Consider the following 26,293-nt stretch of genomic DNA (forward strand, 5'->3'; position numbering starts at 1 on the left):
CAGGCATGAGTCTCTTTAGGGCATATGGAACTTTTATTCTACTAATAACAATAGAGAATAAAGATGAGTTAATGATGGTAAAAGATGGAAAAGTCAAGTTCCATAAAACACCATACCTGGAAATACTGAAATGTCTCTGATTTGTGGGGGTAGACCTCATCATCACCCCAACTCGAATTCTCAAGCACCTAGTGTGCAACTAACAAGATGTTTATGATATTCAAAGTCTATTTTATTCTTGATTCATCGCTTCCTTAGCATATTCTAAAATAGTAACTCTCAAACTATCTGTTCTGAAAGACCTTTGTTTTTGTCTTTAATTTCTGTAGGCTAGTACTTTTGGTTTAAGCCAAAAACAAAACAAAACTAGTTGCCATTGAGTGATTCCGACTCAGCGACCCTATAGAACAGAGTAGAACTGTCCCCTAGGGTTTCCAAGGAACAGCTGGTGGATTCAAACTGCCAACCTTTTAGTTAGCAGCCAAACTCTTAATCACTAAGCCACCAGGGCTCCACTTTTGGTCTATATTCTGTCAAATGAGATAGGTGTGCTCATTCCATACTTGGATGTCACAGTGATGCCAAATTGCTAAACACAAATTTCCTAAACACTTTATATTCAATTTCTGACCTTATGTCATTGTGGGCCAGCAACTAGCTGTTCATAGACCAGCAGTGGTCCACAGGTTACACTTGAGTATCTTCATCTAAAGTTCATTAGAAATGACCTGCCACAATGGTTCCTAGTATTTTTATATCTTATTTTGAACTTTCAGTTCTCTCTTCTGTCTCTCTTCTGTAGGAACTTGGATGTTAACTACCATGAGTTCCAGTCCAAGAAGCCAAAAGTTAAGGCTGAGATTCAGGGATGTTAAATGTATCCGGGATGATTATGAAGGCTCATATGAGATTATGTATGGACCTCCAACATCTATACCCATGGACACTCGGAAAATGCATGATTCTTTAGAAAATAAAAGTGGAGAGGATGCTACAGAATATGATTACCAGGATTCACTGGCTTTATCATTAGGAATTAGGTCACTCAGAAATTCATCACTGAATCAGGAGGAAGATGAGTTCAATCTTACCGCCCTAGCTCTGGAGAATAGCCCTGATTTCATTCCCCCAAGTGCAGATACAGCTGTTGGTTCAAATTCTTCTTCCCCAAGTAACATTAGTTGGCTCATAGACAATGATCTCTCCAAACCCCAGAAAACCCTTCCTCATGCACAGGCCACAACCACTGGTTCCCTCCTGGGGCACCCCACTGGCTTAGACAAGAACTTAGCTCTCAACCCCTCTACAACAGAGCATTCCAACCCTTATTCTGAAAAGGATCCTCTACAGTCAGGTGTTACAGGGATAAGCTTTCTTCCTCTTGGTGCATCAGGATTCAGAAGTCAAAAAGATGCTAAATATAAGGTATTGAAGGCAGAAAGAGACCGAGCAGCAAAGCTCAGGATTTCCCGGAAGGAAATACCAGCACATAAAACTGGGAAACATTTAAGAGAAAACAATATTTCTACTTCCAGCATGGGACCCTGGGAGGACCTTTCTAGCAATCTCTTACTCTTAAAACAGAAGAATCCATCTAAGATTTTGAATGGGAAATGGCATTTGGCTTCTGAGAAAGGTAGCTATGACATAATCCAAAAAACTGATGAAGATATGACTGTTAATAAGCTGCTGAACAGCCCACAGAATGGCTCAAGGCCTTTGGGAAGTAGCACCCCCCTTACAAACAAGCATGGAAAGCAGACTGGACACCCAGGGTTTTCTGGAGTTAGACATAAGCCTCTACAAGTAAGACAGGATGGAAAAAGTCATGGATTGAAGAAAACCTCTTTTTACATTAAGACACGAAAAAAGAAAAAGGAAGGGAAGCTTACACCCCATGTTCTTATGTCTCCCCGGGGTTTTAACCCCCAAAGAGGAGAGGCCTACACCACATTTTCAGACAGAAAACTTGATGATTCCTTATTACTCCTTAAGTCCAGTGAAGCATCTCTTCTCACAGACCTCAACTGGACATTGCCCTCTATGAATCCCGGCCTGATAACTTCACTTCCTGACCATGGTCAGAACCCCCCAAACAATAACACTGGTCAGACAATCTCCCCTCCAGATCCTTATCAGACAGTGCACCCAGAAGAACGCTCTCATATTCAAGACCATGATCAAATGCACTCTACTACAGACTCCAATCACAGACCGTTTCCTCCAGAGTTTGACCAGATGCTCAGCTATGACCTAAGTCACAAGTCATCCCCTCTTGACGATGGTCACACCTTTCCTTCCTTGGAACTTGAAGTCAGGCAGATAACCACCTCTCCAGACTTCAGTCAACCACCCCTCTCCCCAGACCTCAGCCAGATGACCCTCTCCCCAGATGACTTCTCTTCAGAACTCAGTCAGACAACCCTCTCTCCTGACCTCAGCCAGGCAGCTCTCTCCCCAGACGACCTCTCTTCAGAACTCAGTCAGACAACCCTCTCTCCTGACATCAGCCAGGCAGCTCTCTCCCCAGACGACCTCTCTTCAGAACTCAGTCAGACAACCCTCTCTCTAGGCCTCGGCCAGATGACTCTCTCCCCAGATGACTTCTCTTCAGAACTCAGTCAGACAACCCTCTCTCCCGACATCAGCCAGGCAGCTCTCTCCCCAGACAACCTCTCTTCAGAACTCAGTCAGACAACCCTCTCTCCTGACCTCAGCCAGGCAGCTCTCTCCCCAGATGACTTCTCTTCAGAACTCGGTCAGACAGCCCTCTCTCCTGACCTCAGCCAGGCAGCTCTCTCCCCAGACGACCTCTCTTCAGAACTCGGTCAGACAACCCTCTCTCCTGACATCAGCCAGACAGCTCTCTCCCCAGACGACCTCTCTTCAGAGCTCAGTCAGACAACCCTCTCTCCAGACCTCAGCCAGACAACTCTCTTCCCAGAATTCAGTGAAACAAACCTTCCCTCAGACCTCAGCCAGGCGACCTTCTCTTCAGAACTCAGTCAGATGACCCTTTCTCCAGACCTCAGGCAGACATTGCCTCCTCTAGACCTTGATCAGACATCCTACACTTCAGAATCAAATCAGTCACTTCCTCTTCCAGAATTTGGTCAGACTTTCCTTCATTCAGACCTTGGTCAGATACCATCTCCTCCACCAACTCCTACACTCGATGATGCTTTAATACCAACGGAATTTAATCCACCGGTTGTAGTGGGCCTCCCTAGAGATGATGGCGATTACGTTGAGATTATTCCAAGGCAGGAGTTCCACAGCAGTGAAGAAGACTCTGTTGAAATTGATTATGTGCGTTATGATGATCCCTACCAAACTGACATTCGGACAGACATCAACTCCTGCAGAAATCCTGACAGTATTGCAGCATGGTACCTCCGCAGCAACAATGGAAACAGAAAAATTTATTACATTGCTGCTGAAGAAATATCCTGGGATTATTCAAAATTTGCACAAAGGTTTGGCTAGTCTACTCTTCTGTTTTCATTTTTCCATTACTGCTAAAAAAGTAATGATCATAGTGCAGGGAGATAATTCTGGGCCAATTATGTTAAGTATGGTGTTTGGTTCCCGTGTTACAACTTGGCCTAAACTATTCCCTTTGTCAATTCCCATATTAGCGTCTCTAGTTTAGATGATACCTGGACAATATAAGAACAATCACCATGAGAAGTCGATGACCTCATGTAGTTGAATAAGCTCCTCCTCACTGTTCTTCTCTCACCACATACATTCTTAATCCTCTTTTGCTCTAATGCAGAGCACAACCTAACCATGGTGATTTTGCTAATCAGTAAAATACAATTGAAATTGATTTCAAATCCAAATGTGTGAGGTAGAAATCTTCTTTTGCATTTACTTGTGTACCATATATGTATGTATATATATATCGTAAGAGCTATAGCTACAAACCAAAAAGTTGGCAGCTCGAATCTACCAGCTGATCCTTGGAAACCATATGGGGCAGTTCTACTCAGTCCTATAGGGTTACTATGAGTTGGAATCAACTCGACAGCAATGAAAAAAATATATATATATATTTAACTTGTTTTAGTAATCAATGTAAAGTATATAACATCTTGGTGAAGTTTAGTTCAAATTCCATGAGACTTAAGTGGCAGAGACTAGGGATATAAATTAGCATAGAAATAAAAAGCAAGTTTATACCCTCAACTGAGACAGTCACTAGATAACGATTTGTTTTTACTTGAACTAAAGTTATAACTTGGTTTATACAGTCATTCATTCATTCAACAACCTTTAATGAGTGTGTATTCTTTCCTAGGTATTGTGTTAAGTGCTGCAAATAAAAAAATAAAATACAAATACACATGGCCTTCATGTAATGCATGGATTAGTGGGGCAGATAGATATGAATCAAATAATAAGTGTAAAACCTAACCATGATAAATGCCAAGAAAAAAGGTAGACACATGGTGATATTGGAATTGAGGTAACTGACCCTGAGGAAGTGACAATTGAACTGAGATCTGAAGATGAGTAGGAGTGAACAAGGTGAGAGATGGAGTAGGAGAGCATTCCAGACAGTCAAGGCCCAGTAGCAGGAGGAAGCCCTGAGGCTATATTGTTGTTGTCGTTGTTAGGTACCATCCAGTCAGTTCCAACTCATAGCAACCCTAAGTACAAAAAACAAAACACTGCTGCGTCCTGTGCTGTCCTCACAATCATTGTCATGCATGAGCCCCTTGTTGCAGCCAACATGTCAGTCCATCACTTTGAGGGTCCTCCTTTTTTTCTCTGAGGTACTTTCTCTAAAGTAGAGGTACTTTAACAAGCATGATGTCCTTCTCCAGGGACTGGTCCCTCCTGATAACACATCTCCAAATCACATGAGACGAAGTCTCACCATCCTCACTTCCCATGAGCATTGTGTCTGTACTTCTTCCAAGACAGGAAACCCCAGTTTCCTGGTTAGAGGTATGGCTGCTAACCAAAAGGTCGGCAGTTTGAATCCACCAGGTACTCCTGGGAAACCCTGTGGGGCAGTTCTACTCTGTCTTGTGGGGTCGCTATGAGTCAGAATTGACTTGATGGCAACGGGTTTGGTTTTGGTTTGGTTTTCTTCCAAGACAGATTTGTTTGTTCTTCTGGCAGTCCATTCTTCAGCAACAGCATAATTCAAAGGTGTAAATTTTTCTTCAGTCTTCTTTATTCATTGTTCAGCTTTCACATGCATATGAGGCAATTAAAAATACCATGGCTTGGGTCAGGCACACCTTAGTCCTCAAAGTGACATCTTTGCTTTTCAACACTTTAAAAGGGGTCTTTTGCAGCAGATTTGCCCAATGCAATGTGTCTTTTGATTTCTTGACTGCTGCTTCCATGGGTGTTGATTGTGGATCCAAGAAAAATGAAATCCTTTATAACTTCAGTATTTCTCCACTTACCATGATGTTGCTTATTGGTCCAGTTGTGAGGATTTTCGTTTCTTTATCTTGAAGTATAATCCATACTGTAGTCTTTGATCTTCATCAGTAAGAGTTTCAAGACCTCTTCACTTTCAGCAAGCAAGGTTGTGTCATCTCATATCACAGGTTGTTAATGAACTTTCTTCCAATCCTGAGGCCCCCTTCTTCTTCATATAGTCCAGCTTCTAGGATTATTTGCTCAGCATACAGATTGAATAAATACGGTGAAAGGAAACAACCCTGATACACACCTTTCCTGACTTTAAACCACTCAGTATCCCCTCATTCTATTTGAACGACTGCCTCTTGGTCCATGTACAGATTCCTCATGAGCACAATTAGGTGTTCTGGAATTCCCATTCTTCACAATGTTATCCATAATTTGCTATTATCCACACAGTTGAATGCTTTTGCATAGCCAGTAAAACACAGGCAAACATCTTTCTAGTATTCTCTGCTCTCAGCCAAGATCCATCTAACATCAGCAATGATATCCCTTGTTCCACATCCTCTTCTGAATCCAGCTTGAATTTCTGGCAGTTCACTGTCAATGTACTGCTGCAACTGCTTTTGAATGATCTTCAGCAAAATTTTACTTGTGTATGACATTAATGGTATTGTTCAATAATTTCCACATTCTGTTGGATCATCTTTCTTTGGAATGAGCACAAATATGAATCTCTTGCAGTCAGTTGGCCAGGTAGCTTTCCTCCAAATTTCTTGGTTTAGGTGAGTGCCCAACTCCAGCTCTTTGTCCATTTGTTGAAAATCTCAATTGGTATTCCTTCAATTCCTGGAGATTTGTTTTTACCATTGCCTTCAGTGCAGCTTAGACTTCTTCCTTAAATACCATCAATTCTTCATCTTCTGAAACGGTTGAAGGTCAACCAGTTCTTTCTGGTACAGTGACTCTGTGTATTCCTTCCATCTTCTTTTGATGCTTCCTGTATCGTGTAATATTTTCCCTGTGGAATTCTTCACTATTGCAATTCGAGGCCTGAGTTTTTTCTTCAGTTCTTTCAGCTTGAGAAATGCCAACCGTGTTCTTCCCTTTTGGTTTTCTATCTCCAGCTCTTTGCACAAGTCATTGTAACACTTTACTTTGTCTTCTTGAGCTGCCATTTGAAATCTTCTGCTCAGCTCTTTTACTTCATCATTTCTTCCTTTCCCTTTAGCTACTGGACATTCAAGAGCAAGTTTCAGTGTCTCTTCTGACATCCATTTTGGTCTTTCTTTCCCGTCTTTTTAATGACCTCTTGCTTTCTTCATGTATGATGTCCTTGATATCATTCTACAACTCATCTGGTCTTCAGTCATCAGTGTTCCATGCATCAAATCTATTCAAGGTCGTATTTTGGCTCTTGGGGACTTCTAATTTTCTTCAGCTTCAACTTGAACTTGAATAGAAGCAATTGATGGTCTGATCTGCAGCCAGCCCCTGGCCTTGTTCAGATTGATGACATTGAGTTTTCCATCGTCTCTTTCCACAGATGTAGTCGATTTGATTCCTGTGTTTTCCATCTGGTCAAGTCCCCATATATAGTTGCTGTTTATGTTGTTGTAAAAGTCATTGGTCTTGCAAAATTCTATCATGTGATCTCCATCATCGTTTCTATCACCAAAGCCATATTTTCCAACGACTGATCCTTCTTCTTTGTTTCCAGCTTTTGCATTCTAATCACCAGGAATTGTCAATGCATCTTGATTGCATGTTTGATCAATTTCAGACTGCAGAAGTTGGTAAAAAAAAAAATTCAGTTTCTTCATCTTTGGCCTTAGTGGTTGGTACGTAAATTTGAATAATAGTTGTATCAACTGGTCTTTCTTGTAGGTGTATAGATATTATCCTATCACTGACAGCATTGTACTTCAGGATATATCTTGAAATGTTCTTTTTGACGATGAATGTGACACCATTCCTCTTCAATTTGTCGTTCCTGGCATAGTAGACCATATGATTGTCTGATTCAAAATGGCCGATACCAGGCCATTTCTGTTCACTAATGCCTAGGATATCAATGTTTGTGCATTCCATCTCATTTTTGATGACTTTCAATTTTCCTAGATTCTTACTTTGAACATTCCATGTTCCAGTTACTAATGGATGTTTGCAGCTGTTTCTTCTCATTTTGAGTCATGCCTCGTCAGCAAAATGAAGGTCCTGAAAGCTTGACTCCATCCACATCATTGAGGTCGACTCTACTTTGAGGAGACAGCTCTTCCCTAGTCATATTTTGAGTGCCTTCTAACCTGAGAGACTTATGGCACCATATTAGACGATGTTCTGCTATTTATAAAGTTTTCACTAGCCAATTTTTTTTTCAAAAGTAGACTACCAGGTCCTTCTTTCTAGTCTTTCTTAGTCTGGAAGCTCAGCTGAAACCTGTCTATCATGAGTGACCCTGCTGGTATTTGAAATACCAGTGACATAGCTTCCAACATCATAACAACAGGCAAGCCACCCCAGTATGACAAACTGACATGTCTGTCAGTTTGAGGCTATATACCAAACCCATTAATATATATTTGTTCATTCATTTATACATTCAACAAAAATGTTTAAGTACCCATATGTGCCAGACAATGTGCTAGACACTGGAAATAAAACTGTGAGCAAAATAGGCACGATCCTTGACCTCATGGGTCTTACGTTCCAGTTGCAGAAGAAGATATTAATAGATAACCTCACACATAAATTATATATAATTAATTATATATTCTACAGGAATACAATAAAACCCAAAACCAAACCTGTTGCTGTTGAGTTAATTCTGACTCACAGCGACCCTGTAAGACAGAGTAGAACTGCCCCATAGGGTTTCTAAGGGGCACCTAGTGGATTCAAACTGCCCATCTTTTGGTTAGCAGCTGAGCTCTTAACCACTATGTAACCAGGCTTTCCTAGGAATACTATAGAAATGTTTTATATATATATATATATATGTGTGTGTGTGTGTGTGTTATATATATAAATGTTACATAGAGTATGTTTTATACACACACACAGAATAGTAGTATTAGAGAAATGTAAGGAATAGAAGAGGGAAACTTGACCTAGTCTAAGAGATCATAGGAGGATTTACCTAAGAAATGACTTTTGAGCTGGGAGCTGAAGAATAGCCTCTGACTTGAGTTTTTGTTGCTTTGTTCATCAAGTATTTATTGAAGACCTTATCCATTCTAGTCACTATTCTTCAGAAACAGAGAAATTTTGTAAATTTGAAGTCTTTAGTTTCTTCTTTTACACAAATGCTATTATTGTCCTTTCAGCAAAACAGATAATGAAGAAGATACCGAAGATGCTCCCAAGAATACCGTATACAAGAAAGTGGTGTTCCGAAAGTACCTGGACAGCACCTTTACCAAGCATGATCCTCGGGGGGAGTATGAAGAGCACCTTGGGATGCTTGGTCCTATTATCAGAGCTGAAGTGGATGATGTCATCCAAGTAAGTCATCTTCTGAGCAGTCTATGAATTTCCAAAAATGCTGTAAAGGTGAGGGTGAAAAGAGAGCTAGAGCTGATTTATTTTTCAGAATTAACAAATAATTACATTTCTTTTCAAAGACTCTTTGCCAAGTAATATGGCAATCTTCCTGACAAAATTAATGACCTTACAATTAAAAAAAAAAAAAAACTATGTAACCTGGGGAAAATTACATTGTAATTCCTACCTACAGCTAACAGAGAAAACTGACATATTCAGGAGTGATTTGGCTGGTTTCATAGTAACAACAGCAGTGGTGGCAGTAGTAGTAATGTTTTCTTTAAAAAAAAAAAAATGAAGTTTTCTTCAAAGAAAACGAGAGAATTAGGAAAGTCAGAGAAAATTTGAGAATTAGGGAAGTAAAGTTGTCTCCATGCCTTTGAATGAAAATAATATCCCCCTCAAAAGTAAGTTTCCTAAGTATTCCCAGTCCTGGTCATTTTCTTCTAACTCCTATATCCTGTCCAGGCTTATCGCCCCTGTCCTTTCTAATCTCATGCTTATGGAAAAGATAGGAAAGGGTGATGGAATGTAAAGTAAACTATTCTAGGTCCCAAAACATAATCTACTATACCTACCTATTTTAGCATTCACCAGAATTTTCAGTAAATACTTGCTTCTCTAAAAAATGCAGATAGGCTAGTAGAAATATAAAGATCTTAATTACACTAATGCACCATGAAGATCGAGGAAGCAACAGTCTTTTCTGATTAGGGGCTTTTTAACCCTTAGAAGCTGTAGAAGACAAGGGCTAGGAGGAGCATCTTCCATGGGGCTGACTGCTGGGAGCACAAAGGACTCCCCATGTGGCATTTCAGGTCCTCTACCATCTGGTTCCAAGCTTCTTTTCCAGGGTGGCACAAATGGTTAAGTGCTCGATTACTAACTGAAAGGTTGGTGGTTTGAACCCAACCAGAGGCGCCTCCGAAGAAAACCTGCCAATCTGCTTCTGGAAGGCCAAAGCCTTTTCTACTCTGCACACGTGGGGTCTCCATGAGTCAGAATCGACTCAACAGCAACTGCTTTTGCCATCTGGTCCCAAGCTCCTCTTCCAGCCCTGTGTAGCACCAGGTCCCACGCCACTGCTGTGCACTCTGCAGCCCGGCCACACCCGGATCCCTGCTGTCCCCCAGATACCTGCTTTCCTCCTCTCCTCATAGGCATGGCCCTGTTCTTCCAGAACCCTGAAATACTTTCCCCTCTTCTCCCTCTGCCGAACTCTTCTTCATTCTTCAAGGGCCAACTCAAATGCCATTTCCCATGAGAAACTTGTTGTCTCCAGTTTTGCAGCTGGGACACACATATGCATGTCTCTCTTTACCATGGCTTGAAAGCTTGTCATGAGCAGGGACAAAGCCTCATTCATCTTCAACTCTCCAGCACCTAACCCTGTCATTTCATTTATAGATAATGTTAATATTTTAGCCTTGAGCCTAAGAACAACCACGTTTTGGTGTTTTGGGGCAATCTACTCAGGCCCTAACTCCTAGGATGGTTGTGAAACTTAAATGAAATAATATACATAAGTTACTTTGAAATCGTTAGCACTCAATATATCTTAGCTCTGATTTAATAACCATTCACTTGTTGTTGTTGTTGTTGTTGTCGTTAGGTGCCGTCAAGTCAGCTCCGACTCATAGCAACCCTATGCACAACAGAACGAAACACCGCCCGGTCCTGCGCCATCCTTACAATCGTTGTTATGCTTGAGCTCATTGTTGCAGCCACTGTGTCAATCCACCTCGTTGAGGGCCTTCCTCTTTTCCGCTGACCCTGTACTCTGCCAAGCATGATGTCCTTCTCCAGGGACTCATCCCTCCTGACGTGTCCATAGTATGTAAGATGCAGTCTCGCCATCCTTGCCTCTAAGGAGCATTCTGGCCACACTTCTTCCAAGACAGATTTGTTCATTCTTTTGGCAGTCCATCGTATATTCAATATTTTTTGCCAACACCACAATTCAAAGGCATCAACTCTTCTTTGGTCTTCCTTATTCATTGTCCAGCTTTCACATGCATATGATGAGATTGAAAAATACCAAATATACCATGGCTTGGGTCCGGCACACCTTAGTCTTCAGGGTGATGTCTTTGCTCTTCAACATTTTGAAGAGGTCCTTTGCAGCAGATTTACCCAATGTAATGCATCTTTTGATTTCTTGACTGCTGCTTCCATGGCTGTTGATTATGGATCCAAGTAAAATGAAATCCTTGACAACTTCAATCTTTTCTCCATTTATCATGATGTTGCTCATTGGTCCACTTGTGAGGATTTTTGTTTTCTTACTGGTTTTTTTTTATGTTAATGTGCAGTGCATACTGAAGGCTGTGGTCTTTGCTCTTCATTAGTAAGTGCTTCAAGTCCTCTTCACTTTCAGCAAACAAGGTTGTGTCATCTACATAACGCAGGTTGTTAATGAGTCTTCCTCCAATCCCGATGCCCCGTCCTTCTTCATATGGTCCACCTTCTCGTATTATTTGCTCAGCATACAGATTAAATAGATATGATGAAAGAATACAACCCTGACACATGCCTTTCCTGACTTTAAACCAATCAGTATCCCCTTGTTCTGTCCGAACAACTGCCTCTTGATCTATGTAAAGGTTCCTTATAAGCACAATTAAGTGTTCTGGAATTCCCATTCCTTGCAGTGTTATCCATTGCGTGTTGCTGTGATGCTGGAAGCTATGCCACTGGTATTCAGATACCAGCAGGGTCACCCATGGAGGACAGGTTTCAGCTGAGCTTCCAAACTAAGACAGACTAGGAAGAAGGACCCTGCAGTCTACTTCTGAAAAGCATTAGCTAGTGAAAACCATTCACTTTGGCCAATAATTAAGTGCTCAGCTACTAGTCAAAAGGTTGGCAGTTCGAATCCACCCACAGGAGCCTCGGAAGAAAGTTCTGGCAGTCTGTTTCCCAGAGGTCATAGCCACTGCGAACCCTAGGCGCAGCCCCACTCTGAAACACACGGGGTCGCCATGAGTCGGAGTCAACTTGATGGCCTCTTATTGGTTGGTTGGTTAGTTGGCCTTTAACACTGACATTTTTCAGTTTGGATTTTTGTGAAGCTTAAGTACATTTGTCGATCATTTCTTTTTCTAGGTTCATTTTAAAAATTTAGCATCCAGACCGTATTCTCTTCATGCTCATGGACTTTCCTATGAAAAATCATCAGAGGGAAAGACTTATGATGATGACTCTCCTGAATGGTTTAAGGAGGATAACGCCATTCGGCCCAACGACACTTATACGTATGTATGGCACGCCACCGAGCGGTCCGGGCCGGAAGATCCAGGCTCGGCCTGTCGGGCGTGGGCCTACTATTCAGCAGTGAACCCGGTAGGTACATCCTCCAAAGTTTTTGCTGTTCCGCTGACCTTACAACCTGCGTTCACCCAACGGCAAAGTCAGAGCTGTTTCTCGTTACATGTCTGAGGTCTTGCGTTCATGAGAAGTGCGTGCGGATTGTGGTCAACAGTCTACAGCTGCCATAACAGGGACTCTGCATGCAGCCCTTCAGGGAGCAGAGGAAGAGAAATACTTGCCCAGTGGAGAGGAGTGAGGATTACTTACGTGGTTGGCCCCAATTTATAGTGACTACTTTTTCCAGAGGAAGACATTTACTTACAGTTTCCTTCAATGAGTATTAGGTCTCTTCTGTTCTTTCTTTATGAAAGAACTGCAAAGTCAAGATGCCTTTATTTCAGGCATAGTGGAGGGAGTACGAGTTAAATTCCTGCCCTGGCATTTCCTGTGTGACCCTAGGAGACTTATTTGAATCTCTCTCAACCTTGGTTACCTAAGGTAAAAATAAGAAAACAGTGCATAGCACATTGCAGCTACTTGGTAAATATTTGTTCAGTGAATGAACTTCCATTTACCACATAGGATTGTTGTCAGGATTAAATGAAATACTGTAAGCGAATCATTTAACATAGTAGTAGGTGCTCCGTACATAGAAGCCACCCTGTTAGTGTCATATCATCATCATTATCATTGCTACCATGTTGGGATAACTCATTAATCAGAGTGAGGAAATATAAATGCAATGGAAATTAAATGTTAAATATCTAGGCCCATTAAATTATTTCTTTATAATCTTTAAATTCAGAGCCTCTAATAAGGTGTCATCTTCTGTCTGATGAGTGATTGTCAGGAGAGCAAAGAAAGCCCTGAGAAAGGGGGCGCATGCAGTTTGCTCTTACTGTCTTCCAGGAAAAGGATATCCATTCGGGTTTGATTGGTCCCCTTCTGATCTGCCGAAAAGGGACACTTCACAAGGAGAGCAGCATGCCTATGGACATGAGAGAATTTGTCTTACTTTTTATGGTCTTTGATGAAAAGAAGAGCTGGTACTATGAAAAGAAGCCCAAAAGGTCTTGGACACTCGCATCCTCAGAAGTAAAAAACTCCCATGAATTTCATGGTATTTTTCTTCTGACTTTGATCTTACCTCTGAATTAAAGCAGACTGAGTCATAGTGATTCCTGCCCTTAGGTTTCCACCAGATTAAGCCCGAGATATTACTGAGGAGCCACAAGCTATGATGAAAACTAGCTCCTTACATGTCTCAGAGGGAGAGCTGTTATAAACTGGCAGGTGATACTCCAGGTGAAGAGAAGAAAGTTTGAAAGATAGTACACTAAGGTGATGCAAAACAAACCGAAACAAACAAGTGAAAAAGCCACTATGCTTACACTGTTGTCGTGTCCTCAGGTGCTGTTGAGTCAGAATCGGCCCCGTGTGTGCAGAGTAGGACTCCTCCGTAGGGCTTTGAAGGCTGTGACCTTTCGGAAGCAGATTCCCAGGCTTGTTTTCAGAGGCGCCTCTGGGTGGGTTCGAACCGCCAGCCTTTCAGCTAATAGTCGAGTCCTTAACGCCATCGAGGGACTCCAGATGCTGACGTTGGCAACGTGTTAAGAAGGAGTTAACGTTACTCTGCGTTATTAGGATCTCTGAGGGAGCAAGTGCTACCCTCTGCTGTTTATAGAGAACAAATGACTATCCATGCATCTTTCCTGGTATAAGAATGACTCTAACAGTTTTTTAGCTCTCAGTAGCTCCCAGATAGCATCCAAAGCACATGAGAACAAAACGAGATAGGCGGTGGGAGAATTACTGGCAAGAGAGCATTTGGGTACTCACATTGATCAAGGTGTGCCCACTCGGAAATCCATTCAGGAATTTAGCCTGTAAATTGGTGACTGCATTACAAGCAGTTGTTTTAGAGAAAAGCAAAATTTGGGATTTGGAGGACAGCAAAGAGAATGACTCAGGGATTAGGGGAAAAGAAGGCGAATAAGCACTGTTTTCAGAGTTTGAGGAATAGATGAGCTTGCTCTGAGGTTACTGATTTGGGAGGATGTGCTAATGGGGCAGCACTTGGTGTAACAGGGAAGGAGAAGGTTGCTATGGCCGAGGGGAAAAGCCCGTTATTTCATACATCCAGTTCGGTGCCACCGGCACCTCCATCCAGTTGCTGAGACTAAGCAGGTCTCCCTCCCCAACCCATTCACACATTCAGGCTACCTTTTTTTTTTTTTTTCACTATTTTTCCTCATTAAACTTCTATTAGGGTGTGTTACAGCCTCAGCTCACCTGTAAAATTACTCTGGAGGTAGAGAAGGACAAACAATATGATCTGTGATCTGCCCCAGGACCCCATCCACTGATGATGATATTGCTGTTAAGAGCTGCCATCAAGCTGGCCCCTGACTCATGGTGACCCTATGCACAATCGGACTGAACCATTGTGATCCATAGTGTTTTCACCGGCTGATTTTTCTGAAGTAGATCACCAGGCCTTTCTTTCTTTCTATACCCACTAAGAATACCAAAAACCAAAACTCGCTGCCGTCGAGTCGATTCTGACTCATAGCGACCCTATAGGGCAGAGTGGAACTGCCCCATAGGGTTTCCAAGGAGTGCCTGGTGGATTCAAACTGCTGACCTTTTGGTTACCAGCTGTAGCACTTAACCACTATGCCACCAGGGTTTCCCCCGCTAAGAATAGACCCTGTTTTTCACAAAAGGTTAAAATCTTGTATTAAACAATCTAGAGTAGAACCACCGAGACAGTCTAACCGTAGACCTCAAGCAGCGCTTTCCTCTGTCTTCTCCTGCCACCTCCAGGCTCTCGGGCCAGCATGCTAGGACCCAGGAGCAGAAAGCATACCCTTCAGAAAACCTCTCCACCAAGTGGAAAAGCACAGGCTGCAGCAACAGACAGGCTTCTTGTTTCTTAGCGGTGCCATTTGCAGGCACTGCTTCCTGATTCCTCAGAGAAAGAGTAAAATGCATTCAGTATCATTTAGTTTTATATGTATTGTAGCCTAGCAAAACCCACCAAACTCGTTACCATTGAGTTGATTCCAACTCATGTAGCCTAACTCCATGCAGTTGGTAATTCTTCTGGGGTAGTATCTGAGTACCCAGGCCCTAGCTCAGTGCCTGGACTTTGCAGTATATGCTCAGTAAATATGTGTTCAATGAATGAATGAATGTGTGACTGAATTATATCACTCAGCTCAACCAAATGTTTGCTGGGCGTCTACATTGCTGAGTCTTCATTTCCATGCTGTGATGCAATGGTTTAGCAATGCTGACCTAGTTATCACTCAAGATGCCTTTCACTCCTGTGAAATCTATTTCTTACCAGAAACTAAGATGAGGGAGTGAGGGCTGGTGGTGTGAGTATGTACCGTATTTGCACGCAAATAACACTCACCTTCCACACGTTTGTTTGCCAGCCGCACCCTCCCCCCTTGAGGTATTTTCGTAATCACTGCTATGTCAGTTTTTTTTTACACGTTGCTGTAAAAAATGAGCATAGTGTACTTACAAAAATACCTTGGGGTTGCGGGGAGCATGGTTAAGCAAACAAACAGAAGATGACGTTATTTGTGTAAAAACACAGCCAGTAGGTGTTCCCCTACGTGATATAATTCTAAGGATGCCAAAATTATCCCTACCCCTTCCCCTCCAAAGGTTCACATGCCTGATTCCTGAAATTCCACAGCAGTTCCTTTAGCTTAAGGGGGAAAAAAATCCTTCCCTTGCCCCACTTCCAGTTAAATGCTTGGTGCACTAAACATTATCACTGAACAGTTTTAATTACATTTTTAAGGTGATCAAGTTTACCAGGTGGTTTCTAAAAGCACACATATTTCTCTGAGAGGAGAGTGAAAGCCTGCACCCTGGGCATCTAAGCTGGGAAGGGGGCAGGGAAGCTACCACACCAATAGGAGAACACATGAATCACTGTGGAGGATGGGCACACAAAGATCAACTCTAACCTCCTAATTTTGCCTCCTGGAACTATCCCTGAATTTGGAGCCCTGGCTGTCCAGTGATTAAGAGCTCAGCTGCTAAAAAAACCTTGGCAGTTTGAATCCACCAGCAGCTCCTTAGAAGCCCTATGGGGAAGTTCTCCTCTGTCCCATAGGGTCACTGTTTGGTTTTTTTTTTTTTTTTTTTTTTTTTGGTTTAGGGTGATTTGCTGCATACCCTCTTTCCTCTAACCGCTGGAGGTTATCCACCCATCTCAGTCTTTATCTTTTGTAGTGAGAGAACAGTGGTACCGTAAATGTGGAGGATAAATGGGCCAAGCACAAAGCAGAAGTGTGAAATCTGAGGAAAACAGTAATGATCTGCTTGGAAACAGAGCTCCCCCTACTTCTGCTGTAGGCTGGTGTTTGATGTGGGCCAGGTGATGAGGAGCCGAAGGTTCAGCTTCAGCCTGTCACTGATGTTGTGGCATGTAGGGGTGTTCTCTATGGTTGGATGGGCCAGGAAGCGCGTATTTCCATACCAGTCTCCCTCCCAGCATACACAGGTTTTTAACTGATTGCAACTCTCTGTCCTTTCAGCCATTAATGGGATGATCTACGGCCTGCCCGGCCTGATGATGTACGAGCAAGAGTGGGTGAGGTTGCACCTGCTGAACATGGGCAGCTCCCAAGACATTCATGTGGTCCGCTTTCATGGCCAGACCTTGCTGGAAAACGGCACCCAACAGCACCAGTTAGGGGTCTGGCCCCTTCTGCCTGGTAAAGCCCTGGGCGATGGAACGAGGTCCTTGCTGAGAAATGGCGAGATAAGGCAGCCTTAGCACCGTGACTCCCCTTGCTCCCTCCTGTGTATCTGCTTCCTAAGGGGCGGGAACCCAGAGTTCTGGAGTAGATCTTGGACAAAGCCATGTCGCAACCTGTACACAGAGTTAAAAAAACAAACAAAAAAAAAAAAAAAAACAGCTATTTATGAATTGTTTATAGCCTCACACAGGTGAAATCTGTGGTCAGTCTGGTTGTAAAGAAATGCTGTCTAACCCAGGTTCTCACAAGCCAGTGTGTTGGTCACACAGGTCGGCTCTGGACCACACTGTAAAATGAACCACAGTGGTAGACTTAGTCTGTCAGGGAGAGAGATTAAGAACTTAATAGGGTTTCAGAATTCTTGAATTCTCCTGGGTCTGTCACCCTGATATCTTTGGTTAAGTGACACTCTCTGGAAATCATAATCTTGGACTAACTCATGAGGCTGTTCGGAGACCAAAAAAAAAAAAATTAAATAATTGTCAAAGCCAAAGAATGGCACTGGTATTTAGAAATTTTCACGTACAAAATGTTGATGAGGTTTAAACAAATTACAGTCATCAGAAAGGATTTGTTATGTGCCAACAAGTTGTTTGCGTAAGTATGTGGGTGAGACATGAGCACTGGATGTCACTGATCCTCAAACTGTAGGGAGCGTAATAAAAACCTAGGAAGCTGGTTAAAATGTGGATACTATGGCAGAGAATTTGCTCCCAGAGACTCTGATGCAGTAGGTCTTGAGAAGGGAGCCCAGGACCCTACATTTTGACCAAGCAACCTACCTTCTACCAATGCTGTCCAAGGAGCTAGGGAAGGCCAGTCCCTCTACAGGACTTTGGGTGGGAAGTTGGTGTGAGTCTCAGTTTCAGATGTAGGCACAGAAGTCCAAATGAGCCTGGGTTGGTTGAGGGCAGGGGAGTCTGGAGGTCTTTTTTGTTTTTAGCGTGGCAGTGACTTACTAGTAAATCTAGAAAGAACTTTCCTTTAAGATATGGGCCAGAGGACGTTAGGTCAAACTCATCTATTATCTTTTCACCAAGTATTAGCAGATCTGTCAACCTTTCCTTCAGTGGTGAGCTCTCAAGATGGATTGAGAAGCTAGGATTGGCTGCCTCATCTAAATATTCAGACAGAAATATCTGTGTAGACAGCAGAGGGCCGGGGATGGTTTTTCAGTGTGTTTGAGGAGGATGGCCATCAGCTGTTCATTGTCACTGCAATTATAGTTAGCAGTATTAAAAAGGATTAACTGGTAGTGGGTAATATCAAATACCAGAATGGATAATCAGAGGTATTAGATACTTCATTCTTTCAGTGATTTTCTGAAACAATCTGTGTACATCTCTATCCAAAGATATAAACTGGATAGAAAACTTGAAAACACGGGAGAAGTATGTTTTATTTTGATTTTCTTGTATAAGGAAGAAAACCAAGCAAAGAGAGAAAGGAAACACGTAAGATATTTTTGAGGCCCAGTGATGGGTCGGTCGAGATTGCTGTGATAGTTTAGGACTATAAACCTGTATTATGTGTGGCTTAACCTGTAACATTGTATTTAGATTGGTGAAGGTTTCTTTCTAATGAGCTGTGGTGGAGATTATTTGATGTCCTGGAGTGAGTTATTTTTAGTTGTGGGTGTGTGTTTATATGTGTGTGTGTGTGTGTGTGTGTGTGACGTTTGTGGTTTTCGTTGTTGTTGTTTTGTTATGCTTTGCTTTGTTTTCAGCCCTTGGATGCATAACTTTTAAATTCTATTCTAAAGCCTCTCGTGACACAGGGGTTTCAGTATTCTTTGACAGCAGTCAACCGATATAATGTCCTTCATTCTGTATTCTAGGTTCATTTAAAACTCTGGAAATGAAAGCATCAAAACCTGGCTGGTGGCTCCTAGACACAGAGGTTGGGGAAAACCAGCAAGCGGGGATGCAAACGCTCTTCCTCATCATAGACAGAGGTATCACCCAAGAGCCACCTAATATTTTTATCAGTAAAGTACCTGTTATTAGAGTATGACTGACTTTTAGATTGGAAACATTCAACTCTGAGGACTCTGATGTGGTAGAGGCATACTCTGTGGCCATAATTGCTTTCATTCTGGACTGTGGTCTCATTGCACTGTGAACACATCAGTTATCTAGGAGACTTAAACAAAGAGGTTCAGTCCAAAGGCACTCCTCTCAACTGGAGAACCAATGTAAAGCATTGTTTTTCGTGATTTTTGATCGATGGCACAGGTGAGCCAAGAAGGAAAAATGAAAGTAAGTTTGTGCAGGGCTATAAAAAATAAAAAAAGCTCTCGACAAATAATGGACATTTCCTAGCAGTGAGACCACAAGCTTTTATTGCTTACACGGTAATCAGGACAAAGACGAACATGGTATGGTTTCACCTTGGACCAGTTTCCTTTGGATCTCATTCCAGGGTGAGCTGACAGATCTCCCCTACACATGCATAGCCCCTCCATGTGTCGTAGGTAAAAGACAAAGGGCAGAGTGGAAACAGCTTATATACCTTAGACTGAGGGGTTTATGTGCTTGGTGCATAGGAAAAGGGGAAGGGGAGAAAGAGGGACGTGCCCCTTGACACAGCCTGAGCTCAGAGTGTGTGACAGCCTTGTGGCCATTATCTCCAGCTTTGATAACGACAAAGGAGAACATTTCCTCCCTGTCTGGGATCTAAGATTAGACCTTGCTGCATGCAATTCTATAGTTAATCACCTACCCTACCACTAAGACTCAATAGGAGGGGTCTACTTCCCCTAGGGTACATTCCTTAAGTACAGTGACAGCATAAAGGCCATGCAGGTGGGGGGAGATGAAACTGCTTTCTACCACCTCTACTCATGGGAAAGTTCATGTAAGAAATTCTCCAGTTCCTGGAGTAGAGGAGGGAAAAGACACCAGGCGCCTCAGTTATCTAGTGCTTTTATAGCAGAAATACCACAAGTGAATGGCTTTAGCAAACAGAAATTTACTCTCTCACAGTCTAGGAGGCTAAAAGTCTGAATTCAGGGTGCCAGCTCCAGGGAAAGGCTTTCTTTCTCTGTGGGCTCGGGAGCAAGGTCCTCAACGTCAATCTTCCCTTGGGTCTGGGAGCTTCTTGGTGCAGGGGTACCCGAGTCCAGAGGACATGCTTCCCTGCTGGTTCTTCATTCTTGGTGGTAGGAGGTCCCTGTCCTCTCTGCTTGATTCTTTCTTTTATATTTAAAAAGAGATTGACTCAAAATACAACCTAATTCTGTAGATTAAGTCCTGCCTCATTAACACAACTGCCTCTAATCCTGCCTCATCAATGACATAAAAAAAAAAAAAAAAAAGACAACCACACAATACTGGGAACCATGGCCCAGCCAAGTTGATACACATTTTTGGGGGACATGATTCAGTCCATAACACCAGGAATTCATCAAGGACTAGGATAAACACTTAACCTACCATTTCAATATTTAGGAGATACTGTTCTCATCCACCCACCCACCCATCCATCCATCCATTAGTTAAGCATTTACTAAGCACTTACTGCGTACCAACCACTGTGCTAACATCCAGGTCACACACAGCTGGTATTCCCTTCCTCGAACAAGATGTAAATATCCTTGTAACTTTCAGAGGAACTTTTGAGAACATAGTCTCATGAGGGACAGCACTTCATGTTGTAAAATGACTTGCTTTATGATGCAAACAGATGGAGATCAGTTAAAGAATCGACCACATTTCCCCCACTTACGTGAAAAACCTAGAATAGGCAAATGCATCGATACAGAAAGTAGATTAGTGGTTACCAGTGGCTGGAGGGAGAGAGCAATGTGGAATTGTTGCTGAATGGGCACAGAGTTTCTATTTGGGATGATAAAAAAGTTTTGAAAATAAATAGCGATGATGGTTGAAAAAAATCAGTTTCATTTCAGGATTTCCGTTGCTTTTCTCTAGGGTGTCACCATTTCTGTTAGCACCAATCTTGATAGTGCATTTACCATTTTATGATCAGACAGATTTAAGTCAGTGCCACAAGAGGTAGGGGAAAATATTTCCTTACTGATCCATCATCTGATACAATCTCTAGCCATAGAGCTTTTATTTTGTTACATGAATTTTATAACCAAAATTTCTTTTTCTGTTTTTTCATAGGATGTAAGATGCCAATGGGACTAAGCACTGGCATCATATCTGACTCGCAGATCAAGGCTTCTGAGTATCTAAGTAAGTACTAGCATCATAGCCCTAGTGCCATATACATGGCCACCCTGCCTGTTGCAGCTGCAGGTCACTCCTCCTCTCTAGGCTTCGCTCCTACACAACACAGTGAAGCGGCTCAATTTGGGATGCTCAGAGAGGAAAGAGCACTGTGGCAGGAGCTGAAAGTCTGTTGGTACCCCTTGTCACTGCCACCCCCTCCAGTGTATATTGTTCCCTAAAAGTCTCTGCCAGGGAAGACCAAGAGCTAGGCATCCTTAGTACATTAGGCAGCCAGCTTCTCAGCAAGGGTTTGGCAAGGAGGGGACAGCTTATTTTTATGACCTTGTGCCCATTTCTAAAACTCTCCCAATTCATTTTTTCTGGGTTTGATCACACATAAAATATTCCACCCAAATTCACAGGGTTTTATCCACCAGGTATTATAATCCTATTTAATAGGGCCCTTTGCCTGTGCCAGTTATTCATCTATTTAAGAAACTTTGCTGATCACCCACTATGTGTCAGGAACTCCTCCTAAGTCTCTCCCTCTGCCTCAAAGCCCTCCCCAAGATAAAGAGGTCAGTTGCAAGGGATCATGGGGCTCCCATGGCCCCTCCCATGGCCCCTCCCATGTCTTTCTATTAAGCAGGTCCACTCAGCAGTGGCCACATCAACATGACAGAGAAAAGACAAACATGACCTGTGTACAGGAAAGGGGGCGAGGTGGTTGACAGCAGACCAAGTACAGACCCGAAGCCAAGATTTCATCATTAAGGATGGACTTAATTTTTTTTTTTTTTTTTTAATATTAGTAGCCAAGGCCCCAGTCAGCTGCCTGGCCTCCTAACTGTAGCGCAAGGGCCTTCAGAGACATGGTTTTCCATTGGGACTAAATTCATTTGTGAAATTGCTAATTGTCTGTTTTTTAAATAATTCAGAAAAAAATTTTTTTCTTCCTTTGAATTTAGGTTATTGGGAGCCCAAATTAGCAAGATTAAACAATAGTGGATCATATAATGCTTGGAGCATGGAAAAACCTTCAAGAGAATCTGGCTCTAACTCCTGGATCCAGGTGTGCTTTACTAACCAGATGTCTGCTTCTATTGTAATAGTAACAATGACAATGGTTTTAATAGTTTCTTGTTGTTACTGTTGTTGTTGCAGTGTTGTTAGGTGAAATAGCAATCACTAGGTTCTAGTGGTTAAGAGCTCGCCTGCTAACCGAAAGGTCTGCAGTTTGAATTCACCAGCCACTCCTTGGAAGCCCCATGGGGAAGTTCTACTCTGTCTTACAGGGTTGCTATGAGTCAGAATTGACTCGATGGCAAGAGGTTTGTTTTTTTGATTTTAGGCCTTATTCTGGGAGTCCCTGGGTGGTATGAACAATTAATGTGCTTAATTGTTAACCAAAAGGTTAGAGGTCCAAGTCCACCCAGAGGCATCTCAGAAGAAGGTCCTGGTGACCTTCCAAAAAAAAACCAGCCATTGAAAGCTGTGTGGTGCACAGCTCTATCCTGACACGCATGGCGTTGCCACGGCTGGAGCTGACTCGCTGGTAACTGGTAGGCGCGTTCTAGATACTTTACTGAAAAGCCTGAAAATCAACCCCATGAGATTGCTTCTAGTAATATCTCACTTTACTGATAAAAACTGAGGCACAGACAGGCTAACTAACTTCCCAGAGCCACACACGGCTAGTTAGCGGCAGAGCGGGTACTCTGCGCTTGGCTAAGACCTCAGGCGCTGGCTCTTTAAAAAAAAAAAATGGCTCTTTAGTTCTAAGGAAAACTGACTGTCCAATGAATGAAGGCCGTGTGTGACTTATTGACAAGGACAGTCCCGTTTAATAGTTTTGCTGTGTCTTAGGTGGACATGCAAAGGGAAGTCGTATTGACGGGGATCCAGACCCAAGGTGCCAAGCACTACCTGAAGCCCTACTACACCACCGAGTTCTACGTGGCTTACAGCTCTGACCACAGCAGCTGGCAGGTCTTCAGAGGGAACAGCACGAGGAGCCCGATGGTCTGTGTGATGCTTCTGTCTAAACCTCAAACCAGCCCCGGGTTACTACCGCTGTGCCTGTGACTGTCTTCTTTTAAAACAGAAAATACATTTCTGGGTTTAGACATGTGAGCGGCTTTCTATGAGTCTTATGGAAAACTGTGATGACGTTCTGGGTCTGTGTATCACAAATTAAAGGGATAAGCCTGACTGCTGAAACTTCACAGCCCAACAAAACTTGAAAAATCAGTTTGCCATCAAATGAAGTACCCACCTTCTCAGATTGGCAGGTGGCCACCAAGAGTTTGGATTTTACTCAATTTTTTGTTTTACTTTGTCCTTTATTTCACTATGCCTGAAGGAAATGGTAGTGTTAATGCCAGTAATGCCCTACAGGAGTTTGGTCCTCAGACTTTTTTTTTTTAAATCATGCCAGGGTTTTCCTAGTGACCAGTTGTATTTGTCCTAACTCCTCTCATTCCACCTTAAACCCCCTCTTCAAAGACAGCTCTCTGATATCAGCAAGGGAATCCACCTGTCGTTATTTTACTAGTTCTCTTGAATCTGTTTCCATTTATTTTTTATGTAAACTATTACTATTTTCTAGGAATAAATTACTATTTCTAGTAATGAATTGTTTGTAATGTACCTTAGAACGGGTCCTGAGGATCATAAGTTATGGTCCTCTCTAATCAGTATTGGAGAGAGAACAGAAATTGTAAATCCATAGCTTAAAGAATTTTGCATCTGTGCTTATGAGGAATATTGATGTATTTGTACTGTCTTTGGTTTTGATATCAAGGTGACACTTCACAAAATAAATTGAGAAGCATTTCCTCCTATTGTGTTTTCCGCAGGACATTGCGTAGAACTGGTGCTAAATCTTCTTTAAATGTTAGTAGAATTCTCCAGAGAAACCATCCGGGCCTGGAGATTTCTTTTGGGGAGTATTTAAATTACAAATTCAACGGCTATTCAAATTATCCGTTTTGTATTGGATGAGTTGGGCTAACCCTGTGTTTTTGAAGAACTTGGTCCATTTCCTCCAGGTTGTTAAGTGTCTCCGTGTAGAGCTGTCAGCAGCATTCTCTTGTCATTCTTTTGACATCTGCAAGCTCTGTGGTGACACTGCCTGCTTCATTCCTGGCATGCGGGTTTGCATCTCCTCTCTTTTTTCCTTTGTCAGTCTTGCTCAAGGTTTGTCAATTTTACTGACCTTTTTAGAAAAACAGCTTTGTTTTATTGATTTTCCTTTATTGTTTTTATATTTATTTTACTGATTTCTACTCTTAGCTTATTTCCTTTGTTCTCTTGTTTTGGGTTTGTATTGCTCTCCTTTTCTAGGTTCTTAAGGTGGGAACTAAGGTTACTGATTTTAGACTTTTCTTCTTTACCAATATATGCATACAGCGCTATAAGTTTCCCTCTCCACACTGTTCAGCAGTGTCCCGAAATTCTGACGGGTTGTATGTTAATTTTCATTCAATTCAATCTATTTTCCTTGAGTCTTCTTATGTTTATTTTCTATATCATGTCCAGGGCACTTAGTCGTACTTAGCAGCAGGAATAGGATACACCACTGCTCCAGAAATGGAAGTCTCCCCAGTTATTTTTTAAGACCAAATTAATTTGGTCAGGTCACATGAGAACTTAATATTACAATATTAAAGTTAGATAAAAAATTTTATTATAAAGTCACTTTAGAGAGGATTGTTTTATAACTAAGCTTTCCTGTTTTTTTCCAGTATTTTGCTGGCAATTCCGATGCCTCCACGGTAAAAGACAACCGGTTTGACCCACCGATTGTGGCTAGGTACATCAGGGTCTTCCCAGCCACAGCCCATAACAGGCCTACCCTCCGACTGGAGCTGCAAGGTTGCGAGGTTAACGGTAAGGAACAAAGACGTGCGGCTTTCTTACTGCCACTCAGAGAATTAAGATTTGTGAGATGTGGGAGAGTGGGCAGAATTTTTATTTCTCTTCAATGACCTAAACCCAAAACCAAACCCATTGCTGTCAAGTCAATTCCAACTCATAGCAACCCTATAGGACTGAGTAGAACTGCCCGATAGGAGCACCTGGTGGATTTGAACTGCTGACCTTTTGATTAGCAGCTGTAGCTCTCAACCACTGCGCCACCAGGGTTTCCGCAGTAACCTAGGCTGCTAGAAAAAGCTCTGCAAAACAGTGGTTTCACCCAGGTAAACTCTCACTATGATCTAGACCGAGATCATTTCAACCAGCCAGAGGGTGGGCACTAGCTGTGTGAACAAGGCCAGGGTGGTATGGACACTATTCTCCCCTCCAAGGAAGGGCCCTGGCTTGGAATTACCTCCATCAGACCATTTTCAGTAGGAACTACCTGAGAATCAAATCAAGCTTGAATCTTCCAAAGTGATCCAGGTCACTCAGAGTTTAATGTAATAAAGTAGCTAGCAACATTACTGACATTTATTAGATGTTCAAGGAAGATACTTGAAATCTAAATTTGCTTTCCAACTTCCTGAAACCATGATTGTACTTGACATTTGTACCTTTTGTAGGAACCCAAATCTTTTCTGTGTAAGCTGCTGTTTTTCAGGGAATGTAATGTGACCTGTGATGTAAATAAATACAGGTAATCATAAATGGCTACAGTAAAATCCTACTATATACAGGTATATGACAAGGATGTTTAAGAGCCTTGTCAACTGTCGTCCTTCTCTGATAAAGAAGTGCTTTCCAGTATTTTTTACTTCCAGGCACATATAGAAAAGAACACCTGTCTAGTGTTCTGGGGTAGAAGGATGAGCGATTGACCCGGGGTTGGCTGGCCCAGGCCCCACCTGCCTGCCTAGGGATGGGGGAGGGAAGCACACCTGAAACTGGCTGTAGCACATCTACTGGGGAGCTGGAGCACCTTCTCTCAGGGTGGGGGACAGAATCTACAACTCACAGCAGAGAAAGTAGCTGAACTCTGGAATCAGTTTCTTACCGAGGCAGAGAATGGCACAGTGTACCCTTGGCATTCATGAGTGGTACGGAGATGGGCATTTTGCCAATGCCCAGAGAGCAGTGGTGTATAACATTTCCCACATAAAATGCAGA

The 26,293-nt window shown here is 42.4% G+C and overlaps 1 protein-coding gene across 1 annotated transcript in view; it reads left to right on the plus strand.

Moving 5' to 3' along the window:
• F5 (coagulation factor V) overlaps positions 1-26,293 on the plus strand; it is a 113,100-nt gene that overhangs the window by 72,866 nt on the left and 13,941 nt on the right. The window contains exons 13-22 of the mRNA XM_049881262.1: positions 803-3,476; positions 8,718-8,895; positions 12,040-12,276; positions 13,153-13,363; positions 16,806-16,985; positions 18,868-18,984; positions 21,158-21,229; positions 22,174-22,277; positions 23,072-23,227; positions 24,952-25,096. Of these exons, the coding sequence (XP_049737219.1) occupies positions 803-3,476; positions 8,718-8,895; positions 12,040-12,276; positions 13,153-13,363; positions 16,806-16,985; positions 18,868-18,984; positions 21,158-21,229; positions 22,174-22,277; positions 23,072-23,227; positions 24,952-25,096 (4,074 nt within the window). The remainder of the gene's footprint in view (positions 1-802; positions 3,477-8,717; positions 8,896-12,039; positions 12,277-13,152; positions 13,364-16,805; positions 16,986-18,867; positions 18,985-21,157; positions 21,230-22,173; positions 22,278-23,071; positions 23,228-24,951; positions 25,097-26,293) is intronic.

Source organism: Elephas maximus, chromosome 3, assembly GCF_024166365.1.
Source record: "Elephas maximus indicus isolate mEleMax1 chromosome 3, mEleMax1 primary haplotype, whole genome shotgun sequence".
In the NCBI taxonomy this organism is placed as follows: domain Eukaryota; kingdom Metazoa; phylum Chordata; class Mammalia; order Proboscidea; family Elephantidae; genus Elephas; species Elephas maximus.